We start from the raw sequence: 13,739 nt of genomic DNA, 5'->3' as shown, positions 1-13,739 counted from the left end.
TTGTTCATCTTTTGAACAGTTAATAAGGTAATTTTTCATATTTTTCTTAAACACATCTTTATTCGTTATATGTTTTAAAACGAGTGGAAGGTTATTCCATAAATTTCCACCAGAGTATAGGAAGCTGGATTTTCGTTCTATTAATGTTGTATTGCAATCTCATTAAAACACATCGCCAATTCAAATCATCTAACACACACACACAAACGGACACAGACACAGACACAGACAGACAGACAGACAGACACACACACACACACACACACACACACTAACTCACAAGTAACAGTTACTTTTAAGTTTCCCTCACCAGTAGCTGTCGTTTTCCCCAATCTTTGTAAAATAACACTTAGGCTAACAGATGCTAAACTGAAGAAGAAGAAGAAGAAGAAGAAGAAGAAGAAAAACACCACACACACACACACATGCATACATACACACACATACACACACACACACACACACACACACACACACACACACACACACACACACACGTGGGCGTTTCATATCAGGCAGTTGTGATGTTTCAACGGATTTGGAGATGTGTGACGACAGCAAACTGTAGGGGACGTAAGTTGTTTTCTCTTTGCATTCAAACCAAGACTGGGTGATCAATGTGGACAAATTTGGGTGGCATGATACTATTGAATCCAAAAGACCCTGTTTGAATTGTACAGCACTTTTTAAGCAAACGTTCCAAACTGAAAAAATACTTGAACTATAACATGCTTAAATGTTACAAAAATACATACACAAAATTCAGAGTTGGTATTTCACCCACACAATATACATAAACTACGATGGTGGTGGTGTGTCCATCGAGATCGATGATGACCATCGTTGTCATCCAGCTGGGGGATGGGGGGGGAGGGTGGTGGTGGGGTGTGTGTGTGTGTGTGGGGGGGGGGGGGGGGGGGGGGGGGGAGGATGCTCATGAATCTATCTGTGAATGCGAAAGATGGCTGAATAGTCCAATCTGCGCACGAAATGTTCGCTGACAGTTGGGGCAGACAATGAGTTTGTTTAAAGTGAAGAGGAGTTGCGCAACGTCGATCTCACTCTCTCACTACGCTACAGAAAGGATGTAACACCTAAACATCTGTCATGCCCTGTTTGTGAACAACAGATCGAAGACGAGTCCCACGTGCTGTTTTAATTGTAAAGCGTATGATATTTGCAGGACAGAGGTAAATATTATTCCAAAAGCAAATGGAGATGTTTCCTATGTGATGTCATGTGATGGTGAGTTATCTGTTGTCAAGAGTTTTGTACAAAGTGTTTCAGAAAAGGTCAGAGTTAATTAAGAGAGCAGATGATTGATTGGTGATGCTGGAAGAGGATGAATTAAAAAAAAAAAAAATAAAAAAAAGGAAGTCGGGAAGTCTTTTGGTGAAAGAAAAAGAAAATAAGAAAAGGGTAGATGGTTCATTGAGTTATTAAGTCAACCGTTGTGTGTTATTTATATGTACGGTAATAATCCCAAGTAAGAAGCCTTCCACTTTGTGCGAAATTGAATTGATTGATAGATGTGTTCTAAACCCCTTGAAATTGTTTATTCAATAAGAATGTCATCTCTCTCTCTCTCTCTCACTGTGTGTGTGTGTGTGTGTGTGTGTGTGTGTGTGTGTGTCTGTGTCTGTCTGTGTGTGTGTGAGGAGACAATTAGTTTTACTGCGATGATTGTTTATCTATATTTGTTAATTTATATTCAGTTATTTGACATTATATCAACATATTCAAAGGCACACACCTTCATTGTTTTTGTACTTGACATATACATTTTTGATATTTGATTTTATGCAGATAATTATGGAACTGTTATCTGAAGTCCATCCCTCCTTCCATACCGCCTGCTTTTATTTTCTAAGTATTTATTTGTTGCTTTGTGGTATTGTTTTTAGATAAAAAAAAAAAAAAAAAAAAAATCAGAAGAAAACGATTACCTCAACGACAGGTGATAAGTATGCAAACTGGGATTAGAAAAAAAAAGTGTGCCAAAGTAGGTAAAAACATGTCTTGTCTAAAGCAGATTGGCAGACGTCAATAGGTTAAAAAACAAAAAAAAAACCCAACCCTCCAAGACCTAATGCAGATCTTCACAGAATGCCCACACACATTTATACACAGACGTAATGCATATATATATATATGCATATATATATATATATATATATCTGTGTGTGTGTGTGTGTTTCTTTATATTCCTCCTTGGATTTTATATTGTTCAAGATATACCAATCACCTACTCTGTATTTTCTGAGAACTTCGCTATTCTTTATGACAACAACCAAGCCAGCAGAACATTATCAGGCCGATATCTACATGTCCTGTATGATCCTGAAATCTGATTGTAATGACACTGGAAACGAATGATGAGCGCCCAGCAGCAGCTGTCAGTCGGCTCTACCCAGGTAGGCAGCCTGTTGTGTAAATGATCCCGTGTTTGTAAAGCGCTTAGGGCTTGGTCTCCAACCGAGGACAGGCGGTATATATAAGTATCCATATCAGTCAATCAATGTCCGGTTTGATCAGAGGTTGTCTTGTTCTGTTAATGACGATAAAAAGGAGTTGGTAGATTATCATCTCATCAGCTGAGATCATTACACAATACAATACACAATACACAAGACTTAATTGTCTATACTTTGGTACAGAGATTTTCTTTTTGGCAGCAGCACATGTCCAACATAAGAAGAAAACAACAAACAAATAAAATCAATAGAAAATAAAAAGATAAATTTAATGGCACCAAATGGAAATAGCTACGTACAAATATAGAGAGTACTGAAATTCACGTGCCTCTCTATTTCAGTCAGCCAAGCCGCATTGCACATCTTCCCATACCACACACACACACACACACACACGCTCTCTCTCTCGCTCTCTCTCTCTCCCCCCCCCCCTCTCTCTCTCACTTTGAATGATTTATCATCACACAGTAAAAACAGATGTTGGCAAATTATCCCCATATCAGCTAAGATCATTGAATGGTCGATCATCACACAGTAAGAACAGATGTTGGTAGATTATCATGCTATCAGATAAGATTATTGATAATCACACATTATTGACTCACTTGTGTAAACAAAGTGAGTCTATGTTTTAACCCGGTGTTCGGTTGTGTGTGTGTGTGTGTGTGTGTGTGTGTGTGTGTTTGTGTGTGCGTGTGTGTGTGCGTGTGTGTGTGTCTGTGTGTCCGTGGTAAACTTTAACATTGCCATTTTCTCTGCAAATACTTTGTCAGTTGACACCAAATTTGGCATAAAAATAGGAAAAATTCAGTTCTTTCAATCATCTTGTTTAAAACAATATTGCACCTCTGGGATGGGCACAAAAAAATACAAAAAGAAGCCAGATTATATGCAAACTGAATTTACTGTTATATTTATATTTTTATTCTCTAAACTTGGCACTTTGATATGATATTCTGACACAACAACAAGAGCAGTCATTATTATCATTTTTTGTTCAAACAGGAACTTCTTTTGCTAAGCATGGAAGTTATATTTCTGGTGCATGTCTTTGCTGCAGATAGTAAAAAAAGGGAAATCAATCTGTAATTAATGCTAGGGGGGTTAATGTGCTTTAAACTGATCTTTCTCATCTTAAACATTACATTTTGAAATTATACTCAGTACATAAAAAGCTTGTGTGTTTTACTCTCAGTGTACAGGGCTTTCACTATGTTCATTCGCCCAAGTGGTCTTTTTCGGAACTGAATACTAAAATCAATACTACGAATGGACTTTATAGATCTATTGGCTGAGCCCTGGAGGTCATGGACAAAAATCAGTTGCGTACACATATTTATACATATTTAAAGCGCGTGCTCATATTCCTGGCGAACGCGAATGACGCCATTTTGTTTCAAGTTGTTGACCTGCCGTTCAATCCTATATTCAATCGACAATACAGATAACATGTGCCCAGTGATGGAAAGTTGGAGAAGGAGACCGTTAAATATTTATTCAGAGAAAGATTTGTGAACGCCTCATCGCTTAGTGGATTTTGCCCCAAACTGCCATAAAAATATCAACAAAATCAGTCGGAATTCACAGTTAAAAATAATAAACCATCAGAGTACCCTTGATGAAACGTAAAAATTTCCAGTCTTGACTTTTCTCAAAATGAAGTCCTTTTCACTTCATACGACGTTTAGAAGTACTTGTACTTGGCTCTGCATGTTATTAGTTTAACAAAATACTTAATTTTCATATCAACTTTAAAACAAAAAAACTAGAATGAACATAAAAGAGAAATTGAATCGACTGTGTCGCACATTCCCGGCGGGTGTAACTAAACTTGTACATCTATCTAGCTCCAGAGAAAACGGCTAAATGTTGCAATGTGACTGTGGCGATAACCACGTCTCCTTTACCGCAGACTTAAAAAGAATTTTTAATTGCCCTTAAAGATTTTTTGAATGCCCAAGACACACCAGAATAATATGATTTAAACAGCATTCTCACTGCGAATGCCGCAATCGATTTATCGCCCTTTAGAAAAGCATGTTTAACTCCATACGAACGGCGAAAGAGACGACGTTAACAGCGTTTCACCCCAATTACCATCATCAAAATATTGCAGGCGGAAGGCTCTTATACTGAAGACGTGAATGTTGACAAAGAATGCCACAATTCTGACGACGGAAGCTAAAGGTTGGGTCATTCAAACACCCACTGGACATCCGAGGGGTCTGTGTAGAGGAGAAGAGAGGACTGGCCGTACTGAGTGAGTTAAACATAATGGACAGAGAAAGAGAGGTCATCCTTGGGACAGTCCTAGTGGAAGTTTATGGGGTGCAAACATTTAGTCTCCAAGATTTAGCACAATCCCAGTTCTTTTCTGAAGTGCTTCTGATGTATTGATCAGTGAATCGCTGTGTGTCATGTTAGAAGTTAGACCTATGGACACAGATCGTTTTCTTTTCAATCGCCAAAGACGTGGAACAAGCTCCCTGGTAACCTCCGTCATTCTGATTCCCTCGCATCTTTTAAATCTCGTCTCAAAACTCACCTTTTCCCTCAGCAATAAGTTCAGTTGTGGCAGGTCCACTTCCTTTGCGTTAGCTGTGTTTGACTATGTGTGTATACATATGTATGTGTACATAACTACATGCATGTATATGAATGTGTATTGTGTATGCGTGTGTTTATGTAAGTTTGTGCCTGCCTATGTGTGCGTATGTGTTAGGGTAGCTGTTAGATACACATGTATGTTAAAATGTATGTATGCAGTGTGTGTGTGTGTGTGTGTGTGTGTGTGTGTGTGTGTGTGTGTGTGTGTGTGTGTGTGTAGTCACATTTTGGTGTGTTTATGTAACATAGATGTAATGTTTTATGTTAACAAAACCGTTTTTGTAAAGCACCTAGAGCAGATTTCTGGATAGTGTGCTAGTATCCATTATTATTATTATTATTATTATTATTATTAATGTCAACCTGTTTTTGTACTATTATGGATGTTCCAAGAGCAGCGGAAATCAGACTTTGTTGTGTGCATATTGTGAGTTGACGTTTCTTCCAGGGCTGGAACCCATCAAATACTTCATTAGCGAAAGGAGCATCATTTTCTTCGTGTGTAATTGCCATTGCTATAACCTTGATTTGTTCGGAGGATTTGTTAGTTTTCTTCCTGTCTTTTTGTTCTATGGGCTTTTCAGCTATGTTCTATTGGCTTCACTATGCGTGTGCATGATTATCAGTATCAGTAGCTCAAGGAGGCGTCACTGCGTTCGGTCAACTCCATATACACTACACACACATCCGCCAAGCAGATGCCTGACCAGCAGCGTAACCCAACGCGCTTGGTCAGGCCTTGAGAAAAAAACAAAAAAAACAACAACAACAAATAAATAAATAAAATAAATAAATAAAAGATAATAGATAAATACATAAAAAAAACTACTACTACTACTGCTACTAATATATACATGGCGCAAAATCTTGATGAAGTCAACTCTATGCGCACACACACACACACAAAATGCATGATTAGAATTGCAAAAGTGCTTACCCCGTGATACCCTCTTGGTTAGTTTTTTATTTTATTTTATTTTTTTTAAATATATTTAAAAAAAAAATGTCTTTAAAGAAGCCATTATGGTTATGTTAAATCTTTTGCTGGTATTTCCATTGTCAAAACTGTTCTGACGAAACTTAATACTTAGTTTCGTCTTTTTCTCAGAGGAGTTCTTTGATATTTTTCACAGTGAATTTTGTCTAGGCTCGGGACATTGCAGTGTATTTGTTGGTTCATTGTGATGCTAACATCAGAACCAATAATCATTAGACTGTGATTTAGATTTATCCACACATCATGTATACTGTGATCACTCTTGTATCCAGTGTTTGAGCAGAGTGGGTCGGATCTTCTGTCTTTGTGGATGCAGTTGCATCAAAGTTTGTTGCCTCACAAAAAGTGTCTTTTAGTTCTACACTTTGTCTTATTATCGCTCCCTCTCTGTGTTGTAGCTTTCTTCTTCTTCTTCTGCGTTCGATGTTTTGGCTGCGTCAGACTGTCACCCCCGTCGCCACGATGTAGCCCACGGTCTTCTCCAGGTCGTGGCGGTCTCCCCAAAGCTGCGCCTGTAGCTCCGTGCCCCCTGGCCAGGTTTGACGCCGTAGAGCTTCATGGGTTGGGCAGTGTTGGAGGATGTGTTCAGGGGTCTGGGGTCCAGTGCCACATGGACACTCATCAGTGTGGGCGATCTTCATACGGTGTTGTAGCTTTCAATTGCACTGGTTTCGCATTCAGATTTCGTTGAATTGCTGGATCACGACAGAATTTGTTCTTTGTTTTTTCCGGTTTCAGTTTCAGTTTCACTTTCTCAAGGAGGCGTCACTGCGTTCGGACAAATCCATACACGCTACACCACATCTGTTGAGCAGATGCCTGACCAGCAGCATAACCCAACGCGCTTAGACAGGCCTTGAGTGCATGCTTACATATTTGTGTACCTATGAAAGGGGATTTCATTTTACGTAATTTCGCCAGAGGACAACACTCTCGTTGCCATGGGTTCTTTTTCAGTGCGCCAAGTGCGTGCTGCACACGGGACCTCGGTTTATCGTCTCATCCGAAAGACTAGACGCTCAGTTTGATTTTCCAGTCAAACTTAGGAGAAAGGGCGAGAGCGGGAATCGAACCCACACCCTCACGGACTCTCTGTATTGGCAGCTGAGCGTCTTAACCATTCTGCCACCTTCCTCCTTTGTTTTTTCCGGTCCTACAGTATCATACTTCTCATTCCAGATTGTATCAGTGTATGTATGCTGTATTGGAAGTCTATCATGGGAGGTAAGTAATTTGTTTTAAACTGAACCGCGTTCTCTGACTTGTACTTCATCGGAACACACATCTGCATGTGTGTGTGTGTGTGTGTGTGTGTGTGTGTGTGCGCGTGTGTGCGTGCTTGTGTATGCACCCGCATATACGTGTGCGTGTGTTTATGTGTGCGTGTGCAAGCATGTGTGTGTGTGTGTGTGTGCGTGAGAGAGAGAGAGAGAGAGAGAGAGAGAGAGAGAGAGAGAGAGAGAGAGAGAGCATATAAGTAAACCACATCAGTTAATGAGCTGATTTGTGATTGAATATTTTGTTTTAATCTCCCAGTCAAGTTAAATGCTGCCTTGATTGTTCACAGGTCTACCACCAACAGAATACCAAAAAGAAGGAAACACACCCATAGTCACCACACCTGGTGTAACTTCAGCGTGGCAGGTGAAAAAAACAACCAAACACCCCTAAAACCATGGCAGATGTTCCAGTGAGTGAAGCAAGACCCGTTCTTCCTCCAAAGCCAACGGTCATTCCCGACGACCTGGTCAGGAGCCTGCGACAGCTGCAGAACCAGATGCATCAGATGCAAAGGAAACAGAAAGCTTTGCACGATGAGAACAACCGATTGTCAACCGACCTACAATCCCTTCAAGAGAACTGCAGCGAGATGAAAAAGCAGAACTCAAAACTCAGGGAGGAAGTCGCGAACCTGAACCAAGAACTGGCCGAGTTCAAGCTGTACCTTGCGACGTTTCAGGACCAGGACCACAGAATGGTTCTGGAAGCACAGAAAACCCTCAGAGAGAATCAAATCAGGCTGAAGGCTAAGATCGACAACATCAGAACCGGACAGCCGGCACACCACCAGCCTGATGGGCAGACCCCCCCCCACGAGCAGCAGCTGAGGAACACTGTGGGAACGACTCCTCAGAGCTGCCTCACAACCTCAACCTCCAGTCAGTCTTCAGCCAGTGTCAACAAGGGCACAAGAAAGTTCTGGAGGAAGTGGGGAAGCTCCAGACAGACTACAAGCGTCTCGAAGGAAACCGGAACAACATGGCAGTTCTGGAGATGGAACACTTGGAAGAGATCAAGGTGTCGCTGCAGAACGGCCAAGACTCACTTCAGTCCGAGATCGCAAAGATCAAGACGTCACACGAAGACTCACTCAGGACGACGGGCTCGGTCATTACTGAACTGAAGGCGAGACTGGGTGAGTTGTTCCTGGTTGTTGATCATGGAATAATATTTCTGTGTGTGTGTGTGTGTGTGTGTGTGTGTGTGTGTGTGTGTGTGTGTCCTTATATATCTATCTATCTATCTATCTATCTATCTATCTATCTATATATATATATATATATATATATATATGCAACCTGGCCCGACCCAATCCCAGCGGCCCGGAAGCTCTACAGAGGACTGGAGGACCTGCGACGTACTCCCGCCTTCGTTGAGGAGACGGGGGAATCCATGTGATAAATGACGAACGAGACAACATGTATATTTCAGCTATATTTCCTCTCTCTCTCCTTGCTCTGTTTCTGTCTCTGTGAACGTCTCACTGCCCTTGTGAAGGAGCATTAGACTCTCACACTAGGAGGCGCAGGGCAAGATTGCTCTGGCTCTTAGTGCTACAGCCTTGGGGGCTAGATAGCCTTTGGCGACCATCCCAACGCCAACTGTCCCGAAGCTCTGTTGGCCGAGAGAGTGGGGATGTAACTTGGGGCAAGACACTCCCCACAACAATGAAATACTTGATCAGGTAGTCGCGACAGCTGTTGCCTCCTCTGCTGTCCTGATGTTCATAGACCAGACTGGCTACCGTAGTAGAGTGCTGTGCAGTCTAGTATAGTATAGCATAGCAAAGCATAGCATAGCATAGCATAGCATAGCATAGTATAGTATAGCATAGTGTATAGCATAGCATAGCATAGCATAGCATAGTATAGTATTTGTATTTCTCTTTTTTGTCACAACAAATTTCTCTGTGTGAAGTTCGGGCTGCTCTCCCCAGGGAGAGCGCGTCGCTACACTGAGAGCGCCACCCACTTTTTTTGTATTTTTTTCCTGCATGCGGTTTTATTTGTTGTTGTTTTTCTATCGAAGTGGATTTTTCTATTGAATTTTGCCAGGGACAACCATTTTGTTGCCGAAGGTTCTTTTACGATCGCTACGTGCATGCTGCACACGGGACCTCGGTTTGTCGTCTCATCCGAATGACTAGCGTCCAGACCTCCACTCAAGGTCTAGTGGATGGGGAGAAAATGTTGGCGACTGAGCCGTGATTCGAACCAGCGCGCTCAGATTCTCTCGCTTCCTAGGCGGACGCGTTATCTCTAGGCCATCACTATACTATACTATACTATACTATACTATACTATACTATACTATACTATACTATACTATACTATACTAATCAACAAAAACGAGTGACCCCCCCCGTCCCCCCAAAACTCCCCCCAGCCCCCCACACCCCTCCGGTCAAACAAACGTGCCCCCCGTGTGAACTTAATTAACAACTTTGCAGGGCAGGGCAGACGGCTGTTCTACGCTAGAGAGCTGAACAAAGACGCGACGCGGCAAGGCGATACCATGAGGTTCGATCATGTCGAGTTCAACGAAGGCGGTCACTTCAACGCGGACAGCGGCAAGTTCACCGCGCCGCGCGCCGGGCTGTACTGCTTCACCGCTACAGTGGCGAGTCGCACGCCAGGCGTTACCGCGTACGGCCACATCATGACCGGCGACGTCTCGTGCTGTGCTGTCCAAGGCGACCACTGGGGCCAGACGGGGACCAGGGTGGTGTGGTTGGTGGCAGGGGAAAGGGTTTGGGTCCGGGCGGCCAGTCCTGTCAGCGACTACATCGACAGGCGCGGCCTGTTCTTGGCGCTTTGTGATTTCAGCGGAGCGTTGCTTTTGTCCTCGCGTTGATGAGTAGACGTGCAGAGACACTGTTGATTATCTCCTGTGAGAGACACTGACACTGACATATTTTATTGTCCGTTTAGCATTAACGCTCTGTAGACAAGGGGGAATGACAATTGTTTTCATGAAAACAAAATACCATTCTAATGATATCACACACACACACACACACACACACCAATGTCGTCTATCGGATCATCTTGAAATCGGTAGTTGGTTAATGATCTTTTTTCTTATATTCATTGCTTCTGCAATGAATTTTGCAACACTTTTAATCACAGCTTCGATGTTGCTGGATAGCAGATTTACATTATTGTTATCGCTTGGGCTGTCTTTAATTAGTATGTTTATTGCATTACAGTTTTTACGTTTGTCTGCATAGGCAGTACATTGCAAGATAGATAGATAGATAGATAGATAGATAGAGAGAGAGAGAGAGAGAGAGAGAGAGAGAGAGAGAGAGAGAAGTGAACATTGAACACCGAAATGTTTAATATCATTAGCTGTAAAGCTCTAGTGACATAGCAGGCGCAAATCAGAACAAAATGGTGCAAAATAGATAGATAAAAATGGAACAGAAAAAAAAAAAAGATTTGGAGCAAAATAAACCAATAAGAGTTTTAGCGACACTTTGGCACTTGTTGTCATTAGCTTCCAAGTCCGGGAGACTTGGGTTGTTTACTGTGCTTTTTTTTCAGTCGACGACTGTGAGAGAGAGGAAGACATGAGAGAGAGGGAGACAGAGAGAGAGAGAGAGACAGAGAGAGAGAGAGAGAGAGAGAGAGAGAGAGAGACAGAGAGAGAGGGAGACAAGAGAGAGAGAGAGAGAGAGGCAGACAAGAGAGAGAGAGAGAGAGAGAGAGAGAGAGGGAGACACAGAGAGTGAGAGAGAGACAGAGAGAGAGAGAGAGAGGGAGACAGAGAGAGAGAGAGAGAGAGAGGGAGACAGAGAGAGAGAGACAGAGAGAGAGAGAGAGACACACAGAGAGAGAGGGAGACAAGAGAGAGAGGGAGGGAGACAGAGAGAGAGAGAGAGAGAGACAGAGAGAGAGAGGAAGACAGAGAGAGAGAGAGACAGAGAGAGAGAGAGAGAGACAGAGAGAGAGAGAGGGAGACAGAGAGAGAGAGAGAGAGAGAGAGAGGGAGACACAGAGAGAGAGAGACAGAGAGAGAGAGAGAGAGAGGGAGACAGAGAGAGAGAGAGAGAGAGGGAGACACAGAGAGAGAGAGACAGAGAGAGAGAGAGACACACACAGAGAGAGAGGGAGACAAGTCAGGCCTTGAGGAAAAAAAAAAGGTAGTAATAATGAAAATAAAATAAATAGATAAAAAAAAAGAAAAAAAAAGACAACAATAATGATATATGCAACAGATATATGCATGCACTCAAGGCCTGACAAAGCGCGTTGGGTTATACTGTTGCTCAGGCATCTGCTTAGCTGATGTGGTGTAGCGTATACGGATTTGTTCGAACGCAGTGACTGAAACTGAAACTGTTCAAGGCGACCACTGGGGCCAGACGGGGACCAGGGTGGTGTGGTTGGTGGCAGGGGAAAGGGTTTGGGTCCGGGCGGCCAGTCCTGTCAGCGACTACATCGACAGGCGCGGCCTGTTCTTGGCGCTTTGTGATTTCAGTGGAGCGTTGCTTCTGTCCTCGCGTTGACGAGTGGACGTGCAGAGACACTGTTGATTATCTCCTTCTCTCTCTCTCTCCCCCTCCTCTCTCTCTCCCTGTCTATCTCCACCCCTCCCTCCTCCCCCTACCTCTCTCACCCCACTCTGCCTCTTCCCTCCCCCCCTCTCTCTCTCCCTGCTCTTCTCACCTCCCCTCCCTCTCTCCTCTCTCTCTCTCTCTCCCCCCCTCTCCTCTCTCTTCCTTCTCTCTCCCCCACTCGCCTCTCTCCTCTTCTCTCTCCTCTCTCCCCATCTGCCCTCTCTCTCTTCTCCTCCTCTCCCATCTCTCTCTCTCTCTTTCTCTCTCCTCTCTCCCCCCACTCTGCCTTCCTTTCTTCTCTCTCCCCACCTGCCTCTCTTCTCTTCTCTCTCCTCTCTCCCCCCACTCTGCCTCTCTCTCTCTTCTCTCCCTCTCTCCCCCACTCTGCCTCTCTCTCTCTTCTCTCTCCTCTCTCCCCCCACTCTGCCTCTCTCTCTCTCTCCTCTTCTCTCTCCTCTCTCCCCCCCTCTGCCTCTCTCTCTCTTTCTCTCTCCTCTCTCCCCCCACTCTGCCTCTCTCTCTCTTCTTCTCTCTCTCTCCCCCACTCTGCCTCTCTCTCTCTCTCTTCTCTCTCCTCTCTCCCCCCACTCTGCCTCTCTCTCTCTCTCCTTCTCTCTCCTCTCTCCCCCCACTCTGCCTCTCTCTCTCTCTCTCTCTCTCCTCTCTCCCCCCACTCTGCCTCTCTCTCTCTCTCCTTCTCTCTCCTCTCTCCCCCCACTCTGCCTCTCTCTCTCTCTTCTCTCTCCTCTCTCCCCCCACTCTGCCTCTCTCTCTCTCTCTCTCTCTCCTCTCTCCCCCCACTCTGCCTCTCTCTCTCTCTTTCTCTCTCCTCTCTCCCCCCACTCTGCCTCTCTCTCTCTCTCTCTCCTCTCTCCCCCCACTCTGCCTCTCTCTCTCTCTTTCTCTCTCCTCTCTCCCCCCACTCTGCCTCTCTCTCTCTCTCTTTCTCTCTCCTCTCTCCCCCCACTCTGCCTCTCTCTCTCTCTCCTTCTCTCTCCTCTCTCCCCCCACTCTGCCTCTCTCTCTCTTTCTCTCTCACCCAACTCTTCTTCTCCCCTCTCTCTTTCTCCCCCCCCCCTCTCTCTCCTTCTCTCTCACACCACTCTGCCTCCCTCACCCCCCCTCTCTCTTTCTGTCTCTATCTGCATCCCCGCCCCGGCCCTAACACCCTCTCTCTCTCTCTCACTCTCACTCTGAAAGTATACAAAAACCTAAAAACCTGTCACCACCATACCTCAGTGACTTTGTTCAACGGGCATCAGAGCGTTACGATTCAGATAAGTATATTCTGCCTCGTGTGCGCATCGATTTGTACAAATCTAGCTTTGCATTTTTTGCACCATCTGTTTTGGAACTTTCTTCCTTCGTTCATGAAGACGTGCGATTCATTACGTTCCTTCAAATCAAGTATACGAAAACTTCTGCTCCACAAACGATAGGCCCACAAAGTAATTTTTTTGTTACCAGCTGAAAAAGACAGAAAATCATGCTTTTTGTGAAATTTGTATCTATACCTTTACATTCAGTGAAATTATTTTATTTTCCACCTTTGTGTTTTAATGTTTTACCTGTTCGCCTGTTGATTGGATGTTATTACCTGAAACATCTGCATCAGCAAATTCATCACTTTTGTATATATGTACAATGATACAGTTGTGTTTCTCTGTTCTCTTTATGTCCGCTATTTGTTTCCCACTTCGGTCATGTCCCTGTATGTACATTAATATGTTTGTGTCTGTGTGAGTGTGTGCGTGTGTGTGGACCTGTTATCACTTCTCTGGGAATAAAGAATCGCGTGCTTAGTGGTGTGTCTGTGTCT

The 13,739-nt window shown here is 43.8% G+C and overlaps 1 protein-coding gene across 1 annotated transcript in view; it reads left to right on the top strand.

The window, feature by feature from the left end:
- Positions 1-10,304, top strand: part of LOC143290818 (complement C1q tumor necrosis factor-related protein 2-like) — a 20,873-nt gene extending 10,569 nt beyond the window's left edge. The window contains exons 2-3 of the mRNA XM_076600342.1: positions 7,646-8,494; positions 9,809-10,304. Coding sequence (XP_076456457.1) covers positions 8,338-8,494; positions 9,809-10,212 — 561 coding nt within the window. The 5' untranslated portion in view covers positions 7,646-8,337 and the 3' untranslated portion in view covers positions 10,213-10,304. The remainder of the gene's footprint in view (positions 1-7,645; positions 8,495-9,808) is intronic.
- The last annotated feature ends 3,435 nt before the right edge of the window (positions 10,305-13,739 follow it).

Source organism: Babylonia areolata, chromosome 16, assembly GCF_041734735.1.
Source record: "Babylonia areolata isolate BAREFJ2019XMU chromosome 16, ASM4173473v1, whole genome shotgun sequence".
Lineage (NCBI taxonomy): Eukaryota > Metazoa > Mollusca > Gastropoda > Neogastropoda > Buccinidae > Babylonia > Babylonia areolata.
The sequence above is the reverse complement of the archived record's forward strand: the minus strand, read 5'-3'. Positions and strand labels throughout refer to the sequence as shown.